At 45.1% G+C, this 25,204-nt stretch overlaps 1 protein-coding gene across 6 annotated transcripts in view; it reads right to left on the reverse strand.

Annotated features, from left to right (window-relative positions):
• CACNA1C (calcium voltage-gated channel subunit alpha1 C) overlaps positions 1-25,204 on the reverse strand; it is a 780,229-nt gene that overhangs the window by 323,952 nt on the left and 431,073 nt on the right. For all 6 annotated transcript variants that reach the window (XM_073621582.1, XM_073621580.1, XM_073621584.1 and 3 more), the window contains exon 7: positions 1,938-2,134. In XM_073621582.1, the coding sequence (XP_073477683.1) occupies positions 1,938-2,134 (197 nt within the window). The remainder of the gene's footprint in view (positions 1-1,937; positions 2,135-25,204) is intronic.

The raw sequence follows: 25,204 nt of genomic DNA on the forward strand, positions 1-25,204 counted from the left end.
TCAAAGAGGAACACATCATGCCGTGAGCTAAAGAAATCCAAGAACAGATGAGAAACATAGTGATTGACATTTATCAGTCTAGAGAGGATTACAAAGCCATTTCTAAGGCTTTGGGATGCCAGCGAACCACGGTGAGAGCCATTATCCACAAATGGAGAAAACTTGGAACAGTGGTGAACCTTACCAGGAGTGGCCAGCCAACCAAAATAACTCCAAGAGCACAACAACGACTCATCCAGGAGGTCATAAACGAACCCAGAACAACATCTAAAGAATTGCAGGTCTCACTTGCCTCAGGTAAGATCAGTGTTCACGATTCAACAATAAGAAAGAGACTGGGCAAAAATGGCATCCATGGGAGAGTTCCAAAGCCACTGCTGACCAAAAAGAACACAAAGGCTCGTCTCACATTTACCAAAAAACATCTTGATTATCCCCAAGACTTTTAGGCAAAAATTCTGTGGACTGATGAGACAAAAATGTAACTTTTAGGAAGGTGTGCGTCCCGTTACATCTGGCATAAAACTAATACAGCATTTCATAACAAGAACATTATACCAACACTCAGACATGGTGGTGGTAGTATGATGGTCTGGGGCTGCTTTGCAGCTTCAGAACCTGGACGACTTACCCTAATTGATGGAACCATGAATTCCATGAGCTCTACCAGAAAATCCTAGAATTCTGGCCATCAGTTTGTGACCTCAAGCTCACGTGCACTTGGGTTATGCAGCAGGACAATGATCCGAAACACAACAGCAAGTCCACCTCCAAATGGTTCAAACAAAGAAAAATTTAGGTTTTGGAGTGGCCTAGTCAAAGCCCAGACTTAAATACAATTGAGATGCTGTATCATGACCTTACATAGGCCGTTCATGCTGTAAAACCCTCCATTGTGGCTGAATTAAAACAATTCTGCAAAGAAGAGTGGGCCAAAATTACTCCACAGCAATGTGAAAGACTCATTGCCAGTTATCGCAAATGCTCGATTGCAGTTGTTGCCAGCAAGGGTGGCACAACAAGTTATTTGGTTTAGAGGCAATTACTTTTTCACATAAAGCCAGGTAGGTTTGGACAGCTTTTTTGCTTTAATAAATGAAACCATCATTTAAAAACTGCATTTTGTATTTACTCAGGTTATCTTTGTGTAATAACAAAATTTGTTTGATGATCTGAGTCTTTTAAGTGTGACAAATATGTAAATAAATTTAAAATCAGAAAGGGGACAAATACTTTTTCACACAACTGTATATGCGAATGGGATGCGTTATTAACCGCATTCAATTTGCATAACATGTGAATGCTTTCAATGGAGCCAGATCACACATGTGGCCACGGTGCAGTTTTGAAAAGGGTGCTGTGCGTTTTTGGGTCCGGTTCAGGTGCAAAATCAGGCAAAACTTTGCACCTGAACCAGTAAACAGAAACGCACTGGACTCTAGACTGCAAACTGCAGCCGGACACATGTGAACCCAGCCTCAATCCTGCAGCTCTCCTGACTCTCCCTATGTTGTAAAGTGTCCACTAAACCTCAGATAAAAGGAGGTAGACACAGTACAAGGTGCAAGTTAGTTGTGCTGCAGTGCAAGAAAGTTGCTGATAGAAGGAAAGAGCAGAGTGACAAAGAGATGAGCTTATCAACCTGCTGTTTCTCCCTTCCAGTCCATTCACAGGCTTTGGAAAGGAAAAGACCTGTAAGTGTTATAGGGCTATGCTGCATGGAGCTGTGTAAATTTCAGGATTGAATAGACAGAAACAAAACTACTTTGGCAGATGAAATAGCTCTCTTATATGCATTTCATCTGTATATTTAGTTGTTTACCTAGAGTTCAGTTTTGAAAAATCTGGGAATCTTCACCAGATAAAAAATGTATTTTGCAAACCGATTCTGCAAGCAGAGTTGCTTTTCTTTCTATCCAGCAAAGTCATTCACTCACCCAGTAGAGTACGTCTGTCCAGCCCTCCATGGTAATGCATTGGAAGACGGTGAGCATGGCAAATGCAAAGTTGTCAAAATTGGTGATTCCATGCTTGGGCCCATCCCAGCCAGAATCACAGAGGGTCTCATTGGGACAATGGCGTCCATTATTGCTAGGGAGGGCACAGGGCGAGGGCTCCTCTTCTGAAGGGACGTCTAAAGGGAGAGAAGCCAACAATAAGTGTGACTGTTCGGCACATTCTCAGCGAAAAGTGTGATGAGGTGACTGTGCTGTTTTCCAGTCCCATCAAGTTGTTTTAAAAAAAAGCTATATTTACGATTTTGAGGACCCACAGTGAACCAAATAGGTCCAAGTGTCTCTTTTGGGCGTTAGAGCTCAAGACTTCAGTGCACACCATGGTATCCCCTCTTAAAAATGATTGAATACTTCATTGAATACTGCACCAACAAAGTCGCAGCAAGCCTGATTTATTTATTTATTATTGATGGGAGCTTTGGATGCAACATGGGTTGTAACAGCTGGGGTCAATCACCAAGGGAATACAGAACTGCATCACCATCTCTGTAAAGCAGATTTAGTGCAGACGTTGTTTGGAAAGATTTAGACACCTATAATGATTGGCTGCATTAGCCATGTTTAAGAAGGCTCTTGAGCTCTCTTGCCTTGGGGTTGATTAAGGCCAGGTTCACACTGGTGCGACATGACAGCCGTCCTACTTTGGATCCGACTTTGCCCCGTGACTTGAAGCCGACATACATCCGACTTTCAATGAACGGGGATCCGACTTGGATCCCCGCCAATACCAGGCACTGTTTTTGGTATGAATCTTGAGGGGGAACTCCACGCCAAATTTTAAATAAAAAAACGGCATGGGTTCCCCCTCCACGAGCATACCAGGCCCTTAGGTCTGGTATGGACCTTAAGGGGAACCCCCTACACCCCCCCTACACACCGACCCTTATCGGAATCCGGGAGCCGCCTTTAATAAGGGGACCCCAGATCCCGGCCCCACCCTATGTGATTAAGTATGGGGTACATCGTACATCGTACCCCTACCCGTTCACCTAGGAAAAAAAGTGTCAATAAAAAAAACACACTAGACAGGTTTTTAAAATAATTTATTAGGCAGCTCCGGGGGGCTTCTTCCGACTTCAGGGTCTCTTCATTCTTCTCCGCGGTCTCTTCCTTTTTCTCTGCACTCTCCGGCCTCTTCTCCGCGCTCTCCGGTTCTTCTCCCGCTCTCCGGTATCTTCTTCCGGGTTCCTCCGCTGTCTTTTCCCGGCTCTGTTGCTAGCGGTGGCCCGGTCTTCTCCGCCGTCCTCTTCCCTCTTCTCTTCTTCCGACGTTGACACGATGCTCTCTCCCACTGTAATACTGTGTGCGCGGTCCGCGGTGATGTCACCCGGTGACCCCGCCCCTTATTACGTCACAGTCCCATCATGCCACGGGACTGTGACGTAATAAGGGGTGGGGTCACCGGGTGACGTCACCCAGTGACCATGCCCCATCCCTATATAAGTCGCTGCACGGCATTACAGTGGGAGAGAGCGTCGTGTCAACATCGGAAGAAGAGAAGAGGGAAGAAGACGGCAGAGTAGACCGGACCACCACTAGCAAAAGAGCAGGCAAAAGAGCAGAAGATAGCGGAGGGGCCCGGCAGAAGATAGCGGAGGGGCCCGGCAGAAGATACCGGAGAGCGGGAGAAGAACAGGAGAGAGCGGAGAAGAGGCGGGAGAGCGTGGAGAAGAGGCCAGAGAGTGCAGAGAAGAAGGAAGAGACCCCGAAGTCGGAAGAAGACCCCCGGAGCTGCCTAATAAATTATTTTAAAAACCTGTCTAGTGTGTTTTTTTTATTGACACTTTTTTTCCTATGGGAATGGGTAGGGGTACGATGTACCCCATACTCATTCACATAGGGTGGGGGGCCGGGATATGAGGGCCCCCTTATTAAAGGGGGCTCCCGGATTCCGATAAGCCGCCCGCAGACCCCGACAACCAACGGCCGGGGTTGTCGGGAAGAGGCCCTTGTCCTCATCAACATGGGGACAAGGTGCTTTGGGGTGGGGGGGCCGCAGGGCGCCCCCCCGTCCCAAAGCACCCACCCCCCATGTTGAGAGCATGCGGCCTGGTACGGTCCAGGAGGGGGGGGGGGGGCGCTCGCTCGTCCCCACCCCCTTTCCTGACCGGCCGGGCTGCGTGCTCGGATAAGGGTCTGGTATGGATTCGGGGGGTCCTCCACACCGTTTTTTTCGGCGTAGGGGGTTCCCCTTAAAGTCCAGACCAGACCTAAGGGCCTGGTATGCTCTTGGAGGGGGAACCCATGCCGTTTATTTTATTTAAAATTTGGCGCGGAGTTTCCCCTCAAGATCATCTGAGCACAAGTCGCATGCCAAAGTCGGATCATGCGAGACGGCGATCCGACTTTGATCCGACTTCAATGATAGTCAATGGGCTGAAGTAGGATCAAAGTCGGGCCAACTTGTTTCAGACCAGTTAGGGAAACATTGATTTTCACATGTCATGCGACATGAGCTCCCAATGTCTGAGTGTTTGTCGCACTAGTGTGAACCCAGCCTGACTAAAATGCTCAAGAGTGCTGGTCTTCTCCAAGTGGCCACAAGAGGAACATTTAGGGGCTAATTTACTGAAACTGGAGATTACAAAAACTTGTGGCTCTTGTGGCTGCTAGGAGAAGACCAGCCAAAATGTTTTTGTTTAGTTCTTTAGAAAAAAAAATACATACTTTAAAAGTCCACACAATTAGATTAAGAGCTTTATAAAGTCACATAAACTTTACACACTCTACTAATCCAGGATATGTGTTTATTATTCTAGTAAATACACCAGGTCAACTTGCTTAGTATAAAATGGCTTTTAACCATGGAGGATAAAAAGCATTATAGTTTAACAGTGCTGGGGTTCTAGGTCTAAATGCCAGCAGGGATAGCCTACATAAATTAGGTGCTCCAGTGATCCCCCGCAACACATGCTGGTAGGTTAGTTGGCTTCAAACCATACAGGCCTAGAGGGTATAGTACATATGCATTTAAATGTCTGTGGTAGGGACATTATCTAGGCTTATGTGTTCTAAGAACATGGTAAGGCAGTGTGGAATTTGTCAGCGTTCTTAAAATTAAAGGTTCACTCCACTTAAAAGTGAAATATTACTCATAGTTAGAGTGCTAAGTCAGCACCTTGTCACCTTGTTTTTTATTCACCTTGGATACTCCAACAGTAGGATCTCTCTGTGATAGATGACATTTTTGTTAATAGGGTTAGATGCACTCTAATGTTTATGCTTAGCTCTGCATGCACTAGAGCACATGTGTCACACATAAGGCCAGTGGGCCGCATCTGGCCCCCCAGGCCATTTCATGTGGCCCTTGCACCCAGGGATTTTTTTTTTTCAGCTGGAATGTGGTGGAACTTCGTTCCGCCAGCTCTGGCTCTCACTTGTCACTCACCACTGTCACTTGTAAACACAGAAGCCTTCTGAGTTTACAAGGACAGCTTTCCTTTTGACGGCTCTCACTGACCCCTGTCTGCCCTGTACTCATGGCAGGGACAAGGAAGATGCAAATGCAGGTGCAGTGTGGGATGGGGCATTACATGGTAAGATTCCACAGATTCCAACCAATGCACAGATTCCAACCAATGATCTCCCTGCAAGAGAGAGAGGGGTGGAGCACGCCTACAATGCCAGGAGATACTAGAGCTGGGCTGGGTAGGTGAAATGCGAGAAAGCTTTTTTTTTTTTGGGGGGGGGGGGTAGATGAGGGCTGTGGTGAGAGATGGTACAGAGGTCAGGTCTCTGAGGAAAAAAAAGCAACTGGCCCTTCAAGGGCAACCAGAATATTGATGCGGCCTGCGATGAAATTGAGTTTGACACTGCTGCACTAGAAGCTTGGTAGTCACTACGGAAGTACATTAACCAATGGCTGAATTGAGAATCCATCACCAACATGCAAGCAGTATAAAAGTCTTGTGATTGTCATGGAATGAGCACTACTTGAAAGAAAAATGAATTAGCTCTCATCGATCCCCAGGCTAGGAAACGGATATTACGTATTGCGATCCGGCGGCAGCTTTTTTAATAAGCTTAGCAAGGGAAGGAACTGGCTGGTTTACTCCCAAGACAGCTGGTAATGGGATGTTTATTTTCTCAGAATTCCCCGGTGACTAAATTAATATGTGATCACCTGGGGGCAATCGTTCTGGAGTCCAGTCCCAGCCACAGCTTTGGGACATATGTTTAGCAAGTTGGTTATTTATTGACATAAAATAGCAATGTCCCACAGGATGAGGATGACACTATTTGGCTGCACTGGGTGAAAAAATATCTCCAGATTTGAAGCATTTGACTGCGTCGAGTGGATATATTTATGGGAGGTTCTGGAGAAATTTGGGTTGGGTAGAGGATTTGTAAAAAACAGCCCCACAAGCATGTATACAGATAAATTAAGCAATAACATAGCATTTTTCTCTGATTAGAGGTACTAGGCAGGGGTGCCCGTTGTCACCGTTATTATTTTCATTGGCTACAGAACCACTGGCAATAGCAATCAGACAGCCAAGAATTTTTAGGGGTTTTGAGAGAGGAGGAAGAGAGGATAAAATATCATTATACGCAGACAATGCCTTATTATTCTTGGGAGATACAGATCAATCCATAACATATTTGATAAAGTTGATTAAGACCTTTGGTAGATTTTCGTTATAAACTGGGAAAAATCAGTACTACTCCCGGTTGATGATTTAACAGTGGCTTTAGCACAAACAGATAACAAAAGACAGGTTACTACAACCTTTAAATATCTAGGTATACAGGTTTCTTCTAATTTAAAGGAATATATTAATTATAATTTAGTCCCCATATTAGATAAATTTAAGATAAAGAGTGAAGTATGGTCCAAATTAACTTTATCGGTGGTAGGGCGTGCAAACCTAATAAAAATGGTCTAGGTCCCACAGTTGCTTTACGTTTTACATAATTCACCGATTTGGATACCACTTAAATGGTTTTAAAAAATGGTTTAACCACTTCAATACCAGGCACTTTCGCACGTTCCTGCCCAGGACAATTTTGAGTTTTCAGCGCTGTCGCACTTTGAATGACAATAGCGCGGTCATGTAACACTGTACCCAAACTAAATTTTTATAATTTTCTTCCCACAAATAGAGCTTTCTTTTGGTGGTATTTGATCACCTCTGCGGTTTTTATTTTTTGCTAAACAAACTAAAAAAGACAGACATTTAAAAAAACAAAAAAAAACAAACAAAAGTTTTTCTTCGTTTCTGTTATAAAATTTTGTTTTCTCCTTCACTGACGGGCACTGATGAGTTGGCACTGATGGGCACTGATGAGGCGGCACAGATGGGCACTGATGAGTTGGCACTGATAAGGTGGCACTGATGGGCACTGATGAGGAGACACTGATATGTAGAATTGATGGGCACTGATAGGCGGCACTGATGGGCACCGATAGGTGGCACTGATATGCAGCACTGATGGGCACTGGCAGGCGGCACTGATGGGCACTGACAGGCGGCATTGATAGACACTGACAGGCGGCACTGATGGGCACTGACAGGCGGCACTGATGGGCACTGACCGGTGGTACTGATAGGCGGCCCTGACTGGCACTGACAGGTGGCATTGATGTACACTAATAGATGGCACTGATGGGCAGCCCTGATTGGGAAGGTACTAACAGGTGTTAATGCTGGGCACTGATTGGCACTGTGATGGACACTGATTGGCACTATGGTGGGCATTGATTTGCACTGTGGTGGGAACAGATTGGCACTTTACTGGGCACTGGCAGGGGGTTATGATGGGGAACTGACTGGGCACTGATTGACAGCTTATTGGTACATTTGATGGGGGCTGTGCTTATAATCAATGTGCTGATTATCAGCACAGACCCCCCCCCTGACAGGGAGAGCTGATGATCGGCTCTCCCTGTCAGCGCAAACCCAGAAATGCCGCGATGATTGGTCACAGCTGATCACGTGGTAAGAAGCCTCTGTCAGAGGCTTCTTATCACGATCGGAGATGCAGTGTGTCAGACTGACACGCCTCATTCGGGATCGCCGCACTGCGCGCCCCCACGGGCACGTGCCAGCATGTTATCCTGCTGGACGTCATATGACGCCCAATCAGGATAACAGAACCACTTCCCGGCCGTCATTCTCTTATAGGCCGGGCGGGAAGTGGTTAAAAAATAGATTCCCTATTTCGAACATTGCTATGGAAAGCACAAAATGCTACAATAAATGCTACAATAAAACTCAATACATTACTTCCCAAAGATAAGGGGGGTCTTGCTGTTCCAAATGCTAAAATGTATTTCTTAGCAGCACAACTCCAACAGATTGCAGGATGGGGAGTTAAAGACTGGACAGATCCTGTCCAATCGATAATTTTGAGTAGATCCTCACAATACCATTTGATAGCTCAATTAGAATCAGGTAACTTTGCTGATATGGAGCAAGGTTTAACTCTTGGACTCATACATAAGGTTTGGCAGGAAACAAGACGTATTATGCAATATAAACATATCTCAGTATACTCCCCCTTATGGGGAAATAAAATTATGAAGAATTAGATAAACTAAAAGGGTTTGGAGTATGGAGAGAAAAGGGGATAAAATACATTGCACAATACAGATAATATATTAAAAACATTTCAAGATCTACAGAAAACATTGTACTGTCTTCTTACACTTTCTATCAATATTTACAACTACGCCATGCGCTACAGAGTCAGTTTAAAGACAAAAAAGGTAAGATACAAAATATGCCACTTATGGATATTCTCGCAAAGATACAGGTTAAGAGGAGTTTGATCTCTACTCTTTATGGTCGCCTGACTGAGCAGTCACGAGAAACAAATAGTTGTTTAGCCAGAAAAGGATGGGAAAAAGATCTTGGAAAAATGACAGATGAAATATGGCAAGGTATATTGGAATCTGTATCGGTATCCCCACAGCAATGCTTAACCCAATTATATATAATATATAGAGCCTATAGGACACCAGATAAATTATACCAATGGGGAGGCGGGACACATCTGAATGTCCAAGATGTTCAAGCGTATCTGCTGACTTAATGCATATGCTTTGGAATTGCTCTAAACTGTTCAGATATTGGCAGGATGTGGTAGAAACCATTAATCAGGTTTATCAAACTCAGATCCAGACAGACCCAAAAATATGTTTGCTAGGACAATTAGAAAAAGAAATTTATCTCCGGCAATTAGACTACCCATTATTAGGATATTATTTATAGCAAGAAAATTGATATCGTGCATCCCAGGACATAGAGCAGGCTATAAATCATGACTACCTGGGATGTCCTAAAGCAAGGATATGCAATTAGCGGACCCGGGTGTCATGCTTGTGACTGTCAATCTTGCTATGCCTCATGGGGCTTGTAGTTCTGCAACAGCTGGAGGCCCGCTAATTGTATATCTCTGTCCTAAAGCCATGCCTATGAGGGGAGGGAGACACAGTAGCCACCATCAGGCCCAAGGAACTATTTTGCAGCCCGCAAAACGCTGTGACCAAAGGCAGTATCCTCAATTGCCTTTAATTCCACCAGGTAAAACGTTATAAAGGTGTGTACCAAACACCAGGTTGCAACCTTGCAAACCTGAGCCACTGATGCCTGATGATGGATAGCTCAAGAGGCCCCCCACAGTCCTAGTAGAGTGCACTTTTATCTGAAAAGGCATAGCTTTACCCTTCAGGCCATAGGCCTGGTTGACTTAGCAGTCATCTGGCCCTTCCCAGCGCCCTCTGGAAGGACAAACAATGAATCCGACCGCCTGATTGCTGCGGGCATTTTCAAATATGTCTTAACAGCCAAAATCACGTCTAATGTGTGCAGGGCTTTTTCTTCCAGCAACTGACTGGGAAAAAAAGACAATTTCTTGGTTCAAATGAAATCACAAAAAGAACGACAGATGAGGACACAGTATCACCTTGTCCTGGTGGAGAACTACAAACTGACTCCTTACAGGAAAGAGCTGTCAGTTCCAACACTAGTTTTCTTGAAGTAATTGCCACCAGAAAAAACACGTTCTGAGTTAATAACAGAATCTTATGAATTGGTTCAAAACAGCCAGCACCAAATTCAAGTCCCATGGTCACAGGGGAAACTTAACAGGCAGAACTATATATGAGTTACCCCCTGAACAAACGTACGTATTAATGAGAGGGAACCAATTGGTCTCTGAAAAAAAAAAAACACCAGACCCAATATCTGGCCTTTAAAAGATACTTAAGGCCACCTCATCTCTACTCCCAATTGGAAAAAAGCCAAAATGAGACCAATCAGGTATTTACAGGGATGAAACTCCTGGGTTTCACACCTGGACACATAAGACCTCCAAGTCCTATGTTAAATCTTCCTGGATGTAGTCTTTCTGTGTATCATCTGTGTTCCATCTGTGTTCCAATAGCCAAGCTGTTAAACCCAGCGACTGTAAAGCAGTATGCAATACTGGACCCCGAGGCAGAATGTCCGCCCGGGCTGGAAGCGCCCAATGGCCATTCTCCTCCAAGTTCACAATGTCGGCATACCATGCCCTCCTTAGCCAGGCTGGTGCAATTAAAATCACTGTTGTCCTTTCTTACCGGATCCTGCGTAGCAACAAGCAATTGTTGACGACTTAGAAAACCCACCTGCCAAATTTCTATACCTGGAAAATGTACTCTACGGCTGACAGGGTCAGAACATGATGTTTTGCCCAGGCCAAAACACAATCTGCTTCAATCTCGGCAGCCCGCCTCCTCCTGCCACCCTGATGGATGATATTCTGTCGCCATGGCATTGTCTGACTGGACTCTGACTGGAAACCCGTGCAGCTGACTTGTCCAGCAGACTAGCACAAGATGAACCGCCTGAAGCTCAAGAATATTAATGGGTAAAACCCCCTGCACCGAAAGGGACCCTAGAAAGGCTCCCCATCTAAAGGGGAACACTCCCATTTTAGCGGGTCTACAACCAGAATCCTCAGAACCTGTGGCCCTTCCCTTCTCTCTGAGGTCTCTGCCTCCTAACTAGCTGACACAGCAGAGGGAGCCATTGGCTCTCGCTACTGTTAATCTCAGCCAGTGAGCCAATGAGGAGAGATCAGGGGTGGGGCCGAGCCGCACTCTATGTCTAAATAGATAGACAGACCAGCGGCTCAGCAGTGAAGCAAGCAAGCTTTCTATGGGGACATTCGGCAGGAGGAAGAGCCGGCAGGGGGCCCAAGACAGGGGAGCATCAGCCTTTAATATCACTTTAAGATAAAGCAATGCACTAGGTATTCTTAAAGCAACTCTGTTCTGCTATATATAAAATATATATATTTTAGAAGGCCAGTATGCTGGCCTGAATTTATGGGAGGAGCCCGGAGGGTATTTAAGCTGACCACTTCCCCTTCCTCTTTGTCAGTTCCAGTGCACGATACTACACGTCACTGGGCTGACTCTTCCCAGCTCACCTCGTGTTCATGAGTCCGTTCATTCGATTACACATGTCTTGCAGCTTCTCTGTGTGTGGTCTTTGTCTGCGGTTCTCATTTGCTGTTGCAGGTAGGGTTCGAACTTTTTCGTTCATACGCAATGTTGCGATTTGTTATGTTTCCTATCCTGCATGCCTTTCGCTCTTAGCTGCCTCTGAGTTGTTGTCGGTCATGTCCTGTCATCATTCGGCACAGGTGTAGTAGATTCACATGTTCCCTCAGCCTTGCTTATCATCTCACCCACAAACATACGTTTCATTTATAGATCCAAGCCTCCGAGCCACTGCTAGCCATTGTCCGATTTCACTTGTTACAGGCTTCGTTGCTCATAGGATTCACAATCTATGGGGTTGCCTTCTCATCCATTTGGAGATGAGCATGTATTGTTTGCACAGGTTCTGTGGCTGATTGAGGTGGTAATTAGACCCACCTGGTGCCTTCTCTGCACTTGCTTAGCATGGGGGGCTGGGTGGTTGGTATGGGTTCGGTTGTAGAGTAAGGGGTGGCATACACTCTGCAACCGATTCATAACGGATTCACTTCCTACTTTTCAACTAATTTCTTTTACTCTACTACCGATTCATATCAGATACGTTGCATTACCTACCACAGTCTGATTCGTACCTAGTCACGTCAGCGGCACAACGGTTCACATCAGATACATCCCACACCGATTCATACCACTCACTCTCGTACCCTCACAAACGATTCGTTATGTCATGCTACTCACCGATTCATATCACTTTCATGCCATAAGCATCACTCCAATTCAAACCTAGTCGCTTTGGCGGCACAGCGGTTCGCATCGGTCATGTCCCAAACATTGATTCGTAGCGGTTCTTACCATACCCTACAATTTGTTATTCATATTATTTCTACTGACCGATTCAAGTCGCTGCGGCAGCTACATGCATCGCAGTCTATTCCAAACCTAGTCGCTCCGGCGGCACAATGGTTCACATCACGGGTATCCTGCACACCATTCATAGCGGTTCCTATATAAACCTACGATGCGTTACTTACGTCATTTCTACTAACCGATTCGTGTCACATTTACATTTGTACACATCACAATCCGATTCAAACATAGTCGCATCAGCGGCACAATGATTCGCATCACCAGTATCCCACACACCAATTCGTAACAGTCCCTATCACAAATCTAAGATTCGTTACGTATGCTACTTCGCAGTTCGTTCCTACATATAGAATTTCTACTATGCTTTTTCTTTTTCGCCTATCAGCCTAACTTTCGCCTAACACGCATCTCATCATAACTCCTTGCAATCACTGCAAGACACGCATCTCATCATAACTCCTTGCAAACGCTGCAAGTCACGCATTTCATCATAACTCCTTGCAATCACTGCAAAACATGCATCTCATCATAACTCCTTGCAATCGCAGCAAGACATGCATCGCATCATAACTCCTTACAATCGCTGCAAGACACGCATCTCATCATAACTCCTTGCAATCGCTGCAAGACACACATCTCATCATAACTCCTTGCAATAGCTGCAAGACACGCATCTCATCATAACTCCTTGCAATCACTGCAAGACACGCATCGCATCATAACTCCTTGCAATTGCTGCAAGATACGCATCTCATTATAACCCCTTACATTTGCTGCAAAAAAGACGCATCTCAGCATATACCCATTTTGTAATCTCTGCAAAACATGCATCTCAGTACAAACTCCTTGCAATCGCTGCAAGACACGCATTGCATCATAACTCCTTGCAATCGCTGCAAGACACGCATCTCATCATAACTCCTTGCAATCGCTGCAAGACACGCATCTCATCATATTTCCTTGCAATTGCTGCAAGACACGCATCTCATCATAACACCTTGCAATCGCTGCAAGACACGCATCGCATCATAACTCCTTGCAATCGCTTCAAGACACGTATCTCATCATAACTCCTTGCAATCCCTGCAAGACACGCATCTCATCATAACTCCTTGCAATCTCTGCAAGACACGCATCTCATCATAACTCTCCTTGCAATCGCTGCAAGATATGCATCTCATCATAACACCTTGCAATCGCTGCAAGACACGCATCGCATCATAACTCCTTGCAATCGCTGCAAGATATGCATCTCATCATAACTCCTTGCAATCGCTGCAAGACACGCATCTCATCATAACTCCTTGCAATCACTGCAAAACACGCATCTCATCATAACTCCTTGCAATCACTGCAAGACACGCATCTCATCATAACTCCTTGCAATCCCTGCAATACACGCATCTCATCATAACTCCTTGCAATCTCTGCAAGACACGCATCTCATCATAACTCTCCTTGCAATCGCTGCAAGATATGCATCTCATCATAACACCTTGCAATCGCTGCAAGACACGCATCGCATCATAACTCCTTGCAATCGCTGCAAGATATGCATCTCATCATAACTCCTTGCAATCGCTGCAAGACACGCATCTCATCATAACTCCTTGCAATCACTGCAAAACACGCATCGCTTCATAACTCCTTGCAATCGCTGCAAGACACGCATCTCATCATAACTCCTTGCAATCGCTGCAAGACACGCATCTCATCATAACTCCTTGCAATCGTTGCAAGACACACATCTCATCATAACTCCTTGCAATCACTGCAAGACACGCATCCCATCATAACTCCTTGCAAACGCTGCAAGACATGCATCTCATTATAACCCCTTACATTTGCTGCAAAAAAGACGCATCTCAGCATATACCCATTTTGTAATCTCTGCAAAACATGCATCTCAGTACAAACTCCTTGCAATCGCTGCAAGACACGCATTGCATCATAACTCCTTGCAATCGCTGCAAGACACGCATCTCATCATAACTCCTTGCAATCGCTGCAAGACACGCATCTCATCATAACTCCTTGCAATCGCTGCAAGACACGCATCTCATCATAACACCTTGCAATCGCTGCAAGACACGCATCGCATCATAACTCCTTGCAATCGCTGCAAGACACGCATTGCATCATAACTCCTTGCAATCGCTGCAAGACACGCATCTCATCATAACTCCTTGCAATCGCTGCAAGACACGTATCTCATCATAACGCCTTGCAATCGCTACAAGACACGCATCTCATCATAACTCCTTGCAATCACTGCAAGACACGCATCTCATCATAACTCCTTGCAAACGCTGCAAGACACGCATTTCATCAAAACTCCTTGCAATCGCTGCAAAACATGCATCTCATCATAACTCCTTGCAATCGCAGCAAGACACGCATCGCATCATAACTCCTTGCAATCGCTGCAAGACACGCATCTCATCATAACTCCTTGCAATCGCTACAAGACACGCATTGCATCATAACTCCTTGCAATCGCTGCAAGACACGCATCTCATCATAACTCCTTGCAATCGCTGCAAGACACGCATCGCATCATAACTCGTTGCAATCGCTGCAAGACATGCATCTCAACATATACTCCTTGCAATCGCTGCAAGCACACTCAGTGGTGCTGATACAGCCCACTTCATTTTTTAGTGGCACTTAATCAGTCACTCGTCTCCAGTGGCATTCATACGAGCCACTCATCGTTTTCGTCTGTCTTTTCTCCCTCAGGTCAGTCGAGTTCAGCTTCCATCCTGTACCAGGTTGGACGTTATTTCCCAGGTTATAAAAAACAAAAAAAACGCTATTTATGCATCTTCACCAGGGCCAGTCGCATACAAGGGGGACACATAAAAAAAAAAAAAAAAGAGTAAAGAAATCTTGTTGCACTCATATCACCCCTACTGCAGGTGTTCCTGGTCAACCGAGTTTCGATCCTAAGCAGGACCTTGCTACTAGAGCGTCAGTCAGGGCCTAGTTCATGGGTTTTTCTATCACATCATTCTGCAGCACCCTTTCACTATACCGTTACTTCACACACATCATTGGACGTGATCTCCAGGCATTAGTTCTGTCACATATGTCTATACATGACACTCTGTTTTCGAAGGGCGACCCTTCACCTCGCAGACAAGGTCGCTTAACAGTAGGCTTGCTGGCAGTGCAAGTGTTAGCAGGCCGAGCACACGTCACCCCCTACAGACCGCAACATTCCTACGTAGGCCGTACCAGACTTCTACTTCTTGCCCCAGTACGCCCTGGGGTTCTGGTCTTCAGGTTTGTGCTCGCCACAGACAGGCACCCGAGCTATGTCAGCTCCTGTCTATGCCTACCATTCCTTTTTCTGTGCTTCTCCCTTTTTCCTCCTCTCTGAGTTTTCTCTTTACCACTCCACTCTCTATCCTATGGCTATGACTCCTCTTAAATATGAGCACCCCACCCCCTTTTGTCTTCTGGCCGGAGCTATGTTGCAGGCTGGCAGCGAGGACTTTACACCCGCCCCTCTGTTACCCACCCCCAAGCGGGCTCAGAGCGCGGCTGCCTGCAGTCCCTTAGGGGACAGAACATCCCCAAACTCATAGCTGAGTCACAGGGATATTCCCTTTCCCGCTATGGCCAGGAAGGCAGAGATTTTCAGGCTCCTCTTCCCGCCTTCCCCTGCAGCTGGGCCCAACAGGCTTCCCTACAATCCATCCACGGGGCCCAGTTGCACTCTTTGTTCTCCCCCTTAGCTGCAACAGTTCGGATGTCCAGACCAGAGTCACACCTTTGAAAGTTCGCCATCCCTGACCTGGTCATGGTCCCGATGACAGCTTCTCCTTCTGCAGGTACACCGGGCCCTGCACCTATCGTCCTCCCCGCTCATCTTGTCCCGACCAGCGTCGGGGAGGATATATTGGAGGGCAAAGACTTCAATTGGCATCCCTGCTCATCTCAGTCCATGACTTAGCTGACAACAAATCATACGCCTGGGGGGATGTCTCAGTGGTTGTCAAGTTGAGAGACCCCAGCCTCAGTCGTAAGCTGTCAGCCACTGAGTTCGCCTTGGCCTTCGGGATGTTCAGAGACGTACTTTGTTCAGCCACCCTCAGCAGGAGGGAGGAGCTGGACTTATACCTTCATGCAGTGACAGATCTTGCTTACAAATATGGAGGTTTTGCCTTCTACAACTACCATTGGTCGTTTTCAGTCAAAGCAGCAGCGAGACTTGCCCAGTTCCAGATCAGCTCTGACTGGAGCCTCACAGACACGGAACTTTTTTGTCACCACTTCGCCCACAAAACTGACATTTTCGCTCAGTCCCTCACTTGAACCTGTCACACCAGGCCCAGTGTCACAGGGTTATCCATTATCCGGACGATTTTCTGCTCATCAAACACCTGGGGATACCCCCTGGTAGATCTAGACAAGCTAAGAGAGGTCTTCAACAATCTCAATGAACACATAGTGGAAGGCCAACACATTTCATAAGTTTCTCAGGCATCATCATGGATACGCACGCTATGCAGCCTAGCCTGCATTCTGACAAATTAGCTTGTGTTAGGTCGGTCATTCAGGAGTTTACCCGGTCACAGGAGTGTACTAAAAGACAGCTGCAGTCCATGATAGGGATTCTCAATTTCGCTATGAGAACTATTCCTCAGGGGCGGCCGTTCATCTCATGGCTCTTAGTCTTTCTCGCCCGAGTGCAGGACCCGACCAAGTCCTCAGACTAGACCCAGCAGCAATAGCAGACTTGGCTATGTGGGACGAGTTCCTCTTCAACTGGAACGGCATATCAACGTTTTTCCCTCAGTATCAGCTCAGTTGCCCCAGGTAGTCACAGATGCTGCAGCCTCCACTGGCTTTGCTGCAATTTTTGGCCATCACTGGTTCGCCAGACCTTGGCCCCCAGAAATCTGCCTTATTCCTGGTTTCCCTCGATCTTCGTCATTGTTCGAGCTGTACCCCATCGTGGCAGCAGCCCAAGTCTGGGGCCACACGTCGACAGGTCAGACAGAGCTCTTCACCACAGAAACAGCTGACATCATTAATAAGGGTAGATCCAAGTCACTCCCCATCATGTCTTTCCTGCGCAGGCTGCTGCAATTATCACTACATCACCAAATTTAACAGTTACTGTGAGCATATGCCTGGCAAGTGCAATGCCGCAGCCAATGCACTGTCCCGCTTCAATTTTGTGTCATTCATCCAGCAGGAACCCAGAGCCGACACATCATCCACTCCTATTCCACCTTGGTCTCAACTAACAATGGATTGAAGCCACACCTTGCCAGTGCAACCCGGCTCATCTACCACTCACTGTCTAGCAACACACTAAAGGCTTATCGCACGGCCTGAAATACCTACCGTAGGTTCCTTGCCACTTATCCACAGCAGATGATGTCACTCATGTCCTAGCCTTTATATCTTATTGCCGCACACAGCTGGCTCTCGCTCATGTCAGCTGGCTCTCGCTCATATCACTATCAGGCTGTACCTGGCCGGTATTCAAGCCACTATGTCCTTCATCGTACGGTCTCCAAAACGCAACAAACCGGACACGGAGTGGATATCAACTTCTTTCAAACCAGCAATGCCTGGTGCCTGGTCTCCAGCCGTTACTGCCTTTTCAACCCCCTGAGTGACAGTCAGTTTATTAAACATGTTGGGGTCCTACTGGTCAACTTAGGCCTAGACCCCAGGCGGTATTCTGGACATTTTCTTTGGATCGGTGCAGCCTCAGCCACATCTCAGCACGGAGTACCAGACCATGTGACCAAGAAGCTAGGCAGGTGAAAGTCTGCCTGCTTTACCAGATATATATTCCAAACCCTCAAGATGGCCCTTTCTCCAAGCTCACTCAATGAGGTTAGAGGCAATAAAGATACTTCCCTACCTGGTTATTTTTGGCCCCTTTTCTTGCCACACCTACCAAAAGCCACACCTCAGGTCTATTTATGTTGTGAGTCTTGTCGCGTGTTTATGTGATCCACATTTGTCTCGGTCTTAGGGCCACAACCATAAAAAATATATATATATATATATATATATATATATTACTTTTTTTTAATCAAATCTATACAAAGAAATAAAAAAAAAAAAGACCTTTTCTGTTAGTTTTGCACATTTTCTTGTTATGTGATACTGAAGTAACAAAGTGAATTAACGTGGTTCTTAAGGCTGAAGGTTTATTACCTTAATGCATTCTCTGCATTGTAGCTCCCCCCCCCCCCCCAATACTTAACCAAGCCCAATCTCGATCCAGAGATGTGCACAAGAGCAGCGGCTCTCGCACTCATCATTGGTTTGGAGACAACTCCCACTGCTGTCAGTCACGGTCAACAAGGAAGGAGCAGGGACAAGCTGTGCTCTGTGTATCAATGGATACACAGAACTGGCTTGGGAGGGAGCCCGCACAAGTGCCCCTATAGCAAGTAGCTTGCTATGGTGGCCACTCGGCAGGGGGAGGAGTCAGGAGTGCCAGTGAGGGATCCGAGAAAAGCAGGGTCGAGGCTGCACTGTACTATTACACAGAGTAAGTAAATATATCATGTTTGTTATTTATAAAAATAAAATTAAAAGCTCTTTAAAATAAAAATAAAAACAATTAACAATAAAAAAATTTAAATTGAAAAATAAGCAGCAGAATAATAATAACTAAGAAGAAGGTGGAGTTAAATATGGTTGATTGTGGTTAAAGTACGGTTAAAAATGTTGTTTGTAAGTTTTCTTCTTCATTCATAGTTTTATTAGGGTTTTTGCATAAACAGCTTACAAAACAGTGATAATTACAGAGTAATTTCATACACACAGGCAGTGGGTTGGCTTTCCAGGAAATGTCTAGAACCAATTTCGGCTGAAGGCATTGTCAATTATGGCTCTTGTGTGGGTTTTTGGGCTAGTTTTGTATTACAGTGTAGGTGTAGTGGCAAATGTGGATATGTGGTACAAATCTTAAGCTGGCTGAATACTGTTCGAAATTCATCTAGTTCCTGATGAAGGGTGCCCCCCCCCCCTGCCCAAAATCCTTAAATTGAAAAACCAAAGAAGCCAGGTGAAAAATTATCACTCAAACTGTAGGTGCATCCAATTTGCTGTTCAGGTATTCAGAAAGCCTCCACTCGTGGCTGTCAGAATGCAATAGCCCATCAGGTGGATTTTTTTCATCTGCGCTTTTCATGTGGATGAAGAAATCTGTTAAGCCAGCCATACATGAATTGAAATTCGTCTGGTTCAGCAGTAATAATTTTTATTGAGTTTTCAAGTGAATGGCAAGCTTCAAGTGCACCCACGCAGGGGGACAAATCAATTACACAGTCAAACAAATAGTGTGGCGAGAGAAACATATACTCAATCAGTAATTAACTGCTCAGGAGTTTTGAAGTGATCACAATCCTATAAAGGTCCGCTGGGCCAGATACCCAGGTTTCATGTACAACCAGCAAAAGTGAAAAGGGCATGTGAAAGATAAGGGAGGAACAGAAGTTAGGTAAGGGGGGGAATCCCCATGGACTCAGGAGGATCTATTAATCGACTTGTGTACAACCAGCCTGTCAGGTTTTTCTCGAACCATCAGTCTCTCCACCAGCAGAATACAATAGCTCAGCAGAAAGGATTTCCCTATCCACATTGAATGTGTGGATGGGGGAATTGGATCTTTTTTTTTTTTCATTCAACCCATTGGTTGAACGAAAAAAAAAAAAATTATGTATGGCCTGCTTTAGATTGTTTTCATTCAGTTAGTAGGATGAACACAAATATCGAATAGTGTATGGCCAGCTTTAGGAAAGACTTGTGAAGATTTTTCATGGAGTTAGATTTAAGGTTAAGGTCTTAGTAGAAAGAAGGCTAAAGGGCAATGAGGGAGGAGGTGGGGTAATATTGACAATATCCATCTAGTCCTGCTGGCACCTCCACTAGGGGAAATGGAGCAGGAAGGACTTCAGAGTGTAGCTGGAAGGCAGGTGTAGGTGGACGGTATCTCAGGTAGTGTTCATGAGTTGTTTGAACTGCACAGATGAAGTTTATTTGTCTACAACCCTGGTACCCAACCTGTGGCTAGAGGCCACATGTGACCCTTTGGAACTTTTTGTGCAGCCCTCAAGGCCCCCACAGACGCTAATCTATGTTTTCCCACTGCCCTGTTATAGCTGTGATCTCTAGCACTCCCGTGTAGTGTCTCCAGTGTATGACTGTCTCTTGAAGTATGTTCCTAGTCTCCAGCAATTCTTATACCATGTTCACAGTCTCTGACAGTCTCCTGCAGCATGTCCGCAGTCTCTGACTATCTCTTATCATGGCTATAGTCTCTCACCATCTCTTGTATCATGCCCACAGCCTCTACCCATTTCTCATGGCAGCCTCTAGCCATCTCTTGTATCATGTCCACCTTCTTTGGCCATCTCTTGGATCATGTCCACAGTATCCGACCAACTCTATCATAACTGCAGTCTCTGATCATCTCTTGTATCATGCCCGCAGTCTCCGATCATCTTTTGTATCATGCATGTAGGCTCCAATTGTCTCTTGTATCATGTCTGCAGTCTCCAACCATCCCTTTTATTTTTTATTGTGTTTTCAGTCTCTGACCATCACTTGTATCATTTCTACAGTCTCGGAATATCTCTTGTGTTATGTCCGCAGCATCTGACCATCTCTTGCATCATGTCTGCTATCTCTGGCCATCTCTTGCACCGTGACTGCAGTCTCTGACCATCTTCTGCATCATATTCACAGTCTCTGACCATCTGCTGCATCATGTCCACAGTCTCTGAATAACTCCTGTATTATGTCCGCAGTTTCTGACCATTTCTTCCATCATATCTTCAATCTCTGACCATCTTTTGCATTATGCGTGCAGTTTTTGACTATATTCTGTTGTGTGACTGCTGTCTTTGATACCGAATGATCACTTAATTTTATGTGAGGCCCTTTTGACCACCACTACTCTATTTTAATGGTGGACTGTGGATGTATAAGATTGTTTCCAGAATTTTAGTATAGTCATTCTATCATTCTAGCACTAAGGATTTTTTTTTTTTTTTATATTTGCTGGGGTCTGTTTATTCATGTGGAGAAGAAAGATGACTGGGTCATTCACTGGGTCAGGCTCAGTTACTGGGTTGAAAAATATGAGAAAAGAGGGAGGAAAGGTTTTATTTTAGGACAGGACAACAAAAGTAAGGTTTCTTCAAGTGATGTCATATGCACATCAAAGGTCACACATTTGATCTACATATGCATTAAATGGCAAATATAATGAAACAATGCAACCATTCATTTTATTTACCCAACTACACTTGGGGCTCGTTCACACGCGTGTTGATTATGAAGAACGAAGCAACGCTCACTAAATGTTCCTAGAGCATTTGTGATGTGTTTATGACGTATTTTCATTGTGTTTATGAAGCACTGAAATCGCTTCACCAACACTTGTTAAATGCCCATGGAAGTGTTGCTTTTCTAAGGAGAAGTGATATAGAGGTAATGATCTAATATGAGGCATAGTTAGGTTGTGGTGTGATTGATAGCAGTTATTTTGTTGATTTTCAGCAAGATTCGTATACTTTGATCACTTTGACACTTGGCTTGGTCCAGCTCAGGTTTGCTGAAACAAAAAGCTTTGCAACTGACAATAATACTCAATGCCTCTTCTCCTACCTGGCACTGTCAGTATTGCTCATGGCTTCATGATTTTGCCATTAGACAGAAGCAAATGATGCTACCACAGTGCTGCTCTGTACCAACAGGAAGTGACTGAAGCTGCTGTACCCTAATCCTTTATTATTTCCCAGTGCATTCTGGGATACAGGAGCCTCCATTGCCTTCCCCAAATTCCCAGCTAATACTTCATAAATTAATTACTAACACGCCATAAATGCTCTAGGTGCCATTAAAGTGTGGTTATAGGGCATTACCATTGAAATCGATGGAGGTGGCTGACAAGCCTTGATGCCCCATGAAAGCGACACGCTGCTTAATTTTTAACACGACACAGCACTACCGCTCCTGTGTGAACAGCACTGTGTGGTGCCATTCTAATATTAATGGCAGGTGTTGAAGGGCGGTAATCAGGCTTTAAATAAGCTGAATAAATGCTACATAAACACATTGTATGGATACACGTGTGAACGAGTCCTTATAGACTATCTGGAAAAAGTGTCATACACTCTCCTCACCCAATCTAATAGTGACAGCGGGAGGGGCCGAGATCCCCTCTGACGTCACTGGAGGTGATCATGTGACCGCTGTGCTGCCCGCTCAGCCCCTCCCGCTGTAGCAACTAGGTGGGGGAGGAGTGTGGCCAGAGGTCACGTGACCAGCTATAAAAGATCTGAGATAACGTATTTACAGGCATCATTTTATACACATTTTATAAACATTTAATACACAGTGTAGGATGGATTGATAGAACAGAGGGGCTGGCAGTAATATTTCTTTACCTTTACTGCCAGCTACTAATAGCAGCAAGAAGGAGGGCAGAGAAGGCCCACACATACAGATGCTGACAGGCAGGGAGGGAGGGGGAGAAAGGAGAGCAGCGGGATGATGGAGGCATGTAATCTGACCATGGTAATCATGGATCAGCAGCCATGATTACGGTGGTCAGCAAACTAAGGGGGATACAGGAACATACATGATCAACCAGGTTTTTTTACAGCTTAGAGAGGTACAGATTAGTCAGTAAAAGCATTGTGCTGTTTAATCTGCTATGAGGGATCAGGTTTTTTTTTTTCAGGGTTACAACCCCTTTAATGCTGCCAAAGCACAGAAGGAGGAGCGGATTGCTACATCTATTAGGAAAGGAGACAAAACCTTTTTTAGGTACATCACTGATGGAAGGAATAAATACCATTTAGTGGGATCTGTAAAATGAAAACTGGGCACAACACTTATGTTGAGGGAGACCTGTATGAAGCACACTATTTAAACAATTAAATCTGTTCAGTCTTCTCAGAAATAAATTACACTAACGATTAACAAGTTGGGGGTTCATGTTGCTTCTAGCAATGACATTTAATTTTCAAGATCTCTAGAGACAGTGGTAGCAGAGGAACTGACTTGGTTAACGTTTAACCATTTGCCGACCGCTGCATGTACATTTACGTCGGCAGAATGGCACGGCTGGGCAAATGGGCGTACAGTGACGTCCCTTTGAATTTGCCGCCGCGTGGTCGCGTGCGTGCCACCGGCAGTGCTGCAAGCTCCGTGAGTAGGATCGCGGGTCCCGCGGACTTGATGTCCACGGGGATACCTGCGATTGTCTCACGGAGCTGAAGAATGGGGAGATGCTAATGTAAACAAGCATCTCCCCGTTCTGCCTAGTGACACTGTCACTGATCCTAGCTCCCTGTGATCGGGAGCTATGATCAGTGATGTGTCACATGTAGCCACGCCCCCTAACAGTTAGAACACATCCCTAGGACACACTTAACCCCTTCCTAGCCAGCTAGTGGTTAACCCCTTCACTGCCAGTGTCATTTTTACAGTAATCAGTGCAATTTTATAGCACTGATCGCTGTAAAAATGACAATGGTCCCAAAAATGTGTCAAAATTGTCCGATGTGTCTGCCATAATGTCACAGTCACGATAAAAATCGCAGATTGCTGCCATTACTAGTGAAAATTTTTTTTACCAAAAATATGTAGAAGAATACGTATCAGCCTAATCTGAGGAAAAAAATTGTTTTTTTATATATTTTTTGAGGATATTTTTTATAACAAAAGGTAAAAAATAATGCTTTTTTTTCAAAATTGACGCTCTATTTTTGTTTATAACGCAAAAAATAAAAAACGCAGAGGTGATCAAATATCACCAAAAGAAAGCTCTATTTGTGGGAAAAAAAATCAATTTTATTTGGGAGCCACGTCGCACGACCGCGCAATTGTCAGTTAAAGCGACGCAGTGCCGAATCGCAAAATGTGCTCTGGTCTTTGGCCAGCCAAATGGTCCAGGGCTTAAGTGGTTAATAAAGCAATAGGCCCTGATGGTATTCATCCCAGAGTTCTTAGAGAACTTTGAGGTATAGTTGTTGGACCATTAACGGATCTTTTTAATCATTCTCTTCAAACAGGAGAAGTTCCCCCTGTCTGGCGGACAGCTCACATTGTACCTATCCACTGGACGGGCAGCAAGGTAGGAGCTGGCAATTACAGGCCAGTGAGTTTAACATTGTATTAACTGTTGTAGTCAAGTTAATGGAATTACTCCTGAAAAGATACAACTTGCTGAACCCAAAGCAGCATGGCTTAATGAGAGCAAATCACGTTAGACTAATCAAATTTAATTTCTTTACTATATCACTAATGTTTTGGAGCAGGGTGGTGCTGTGGACATAGGGGTTGATTTACTTAAGACAAATAGACTGTGTACTTCGCAAAGTGCAGTTGCACTCTGCAAGTGCAGTTGTTCTAGAGCTTAGTAAATGAGGTAAACTTTCACTTTGCAAAGAATACCCAATCAGGTGCAGAGAAAATTAGAAAAACAGCATTTGTGCTTGAACATGATTGGATGATGGAAGTCAGCAGAGCTTCTGTTCATTTATCAAAAGATAAGTTTACCTTTCATAACATGTTACACACATATTCAGGGAGTAACGTGTAACATGTTAAGAATGCAGCGGCCCTCGCGCCCCCCCCCCCCAATCCCCGCAGTGACAGCAGACTGGGAATCTTTTCCCCGTGTCTGCTGCCACAATTTAAAAAAGTCTTATTCACAGTCCTCATTCACAGACTTATTCATAGTCACTTATTCAAAATCCTCCGTGAATAGAAAAAGACAAGGTCCAGCAGCCTTTGCGTCTGTCGGCTTGTAGTTTTCATCGAACTACCACAGCGCTGTGAGCGTTGTGGTAGTTCATTGAGACTTCCTGTCAGGATGTATCGGCTTACTCGTACAAAG

Source organism: Aquarana catesbeiana, linkage group LG03, assembly GCF_042186555.1.
Source record: "Aquarana catesbeiana isolate 2022-GZ linkage group LG03, ASM4218655v1, whole genome shotgun sequence".
Lineage (NCBI taxonomy): Eukaryota > Metazoa > Chordata > Amphibia > Anura > Ranidae > Aquarana > Aquarana catesbeiana.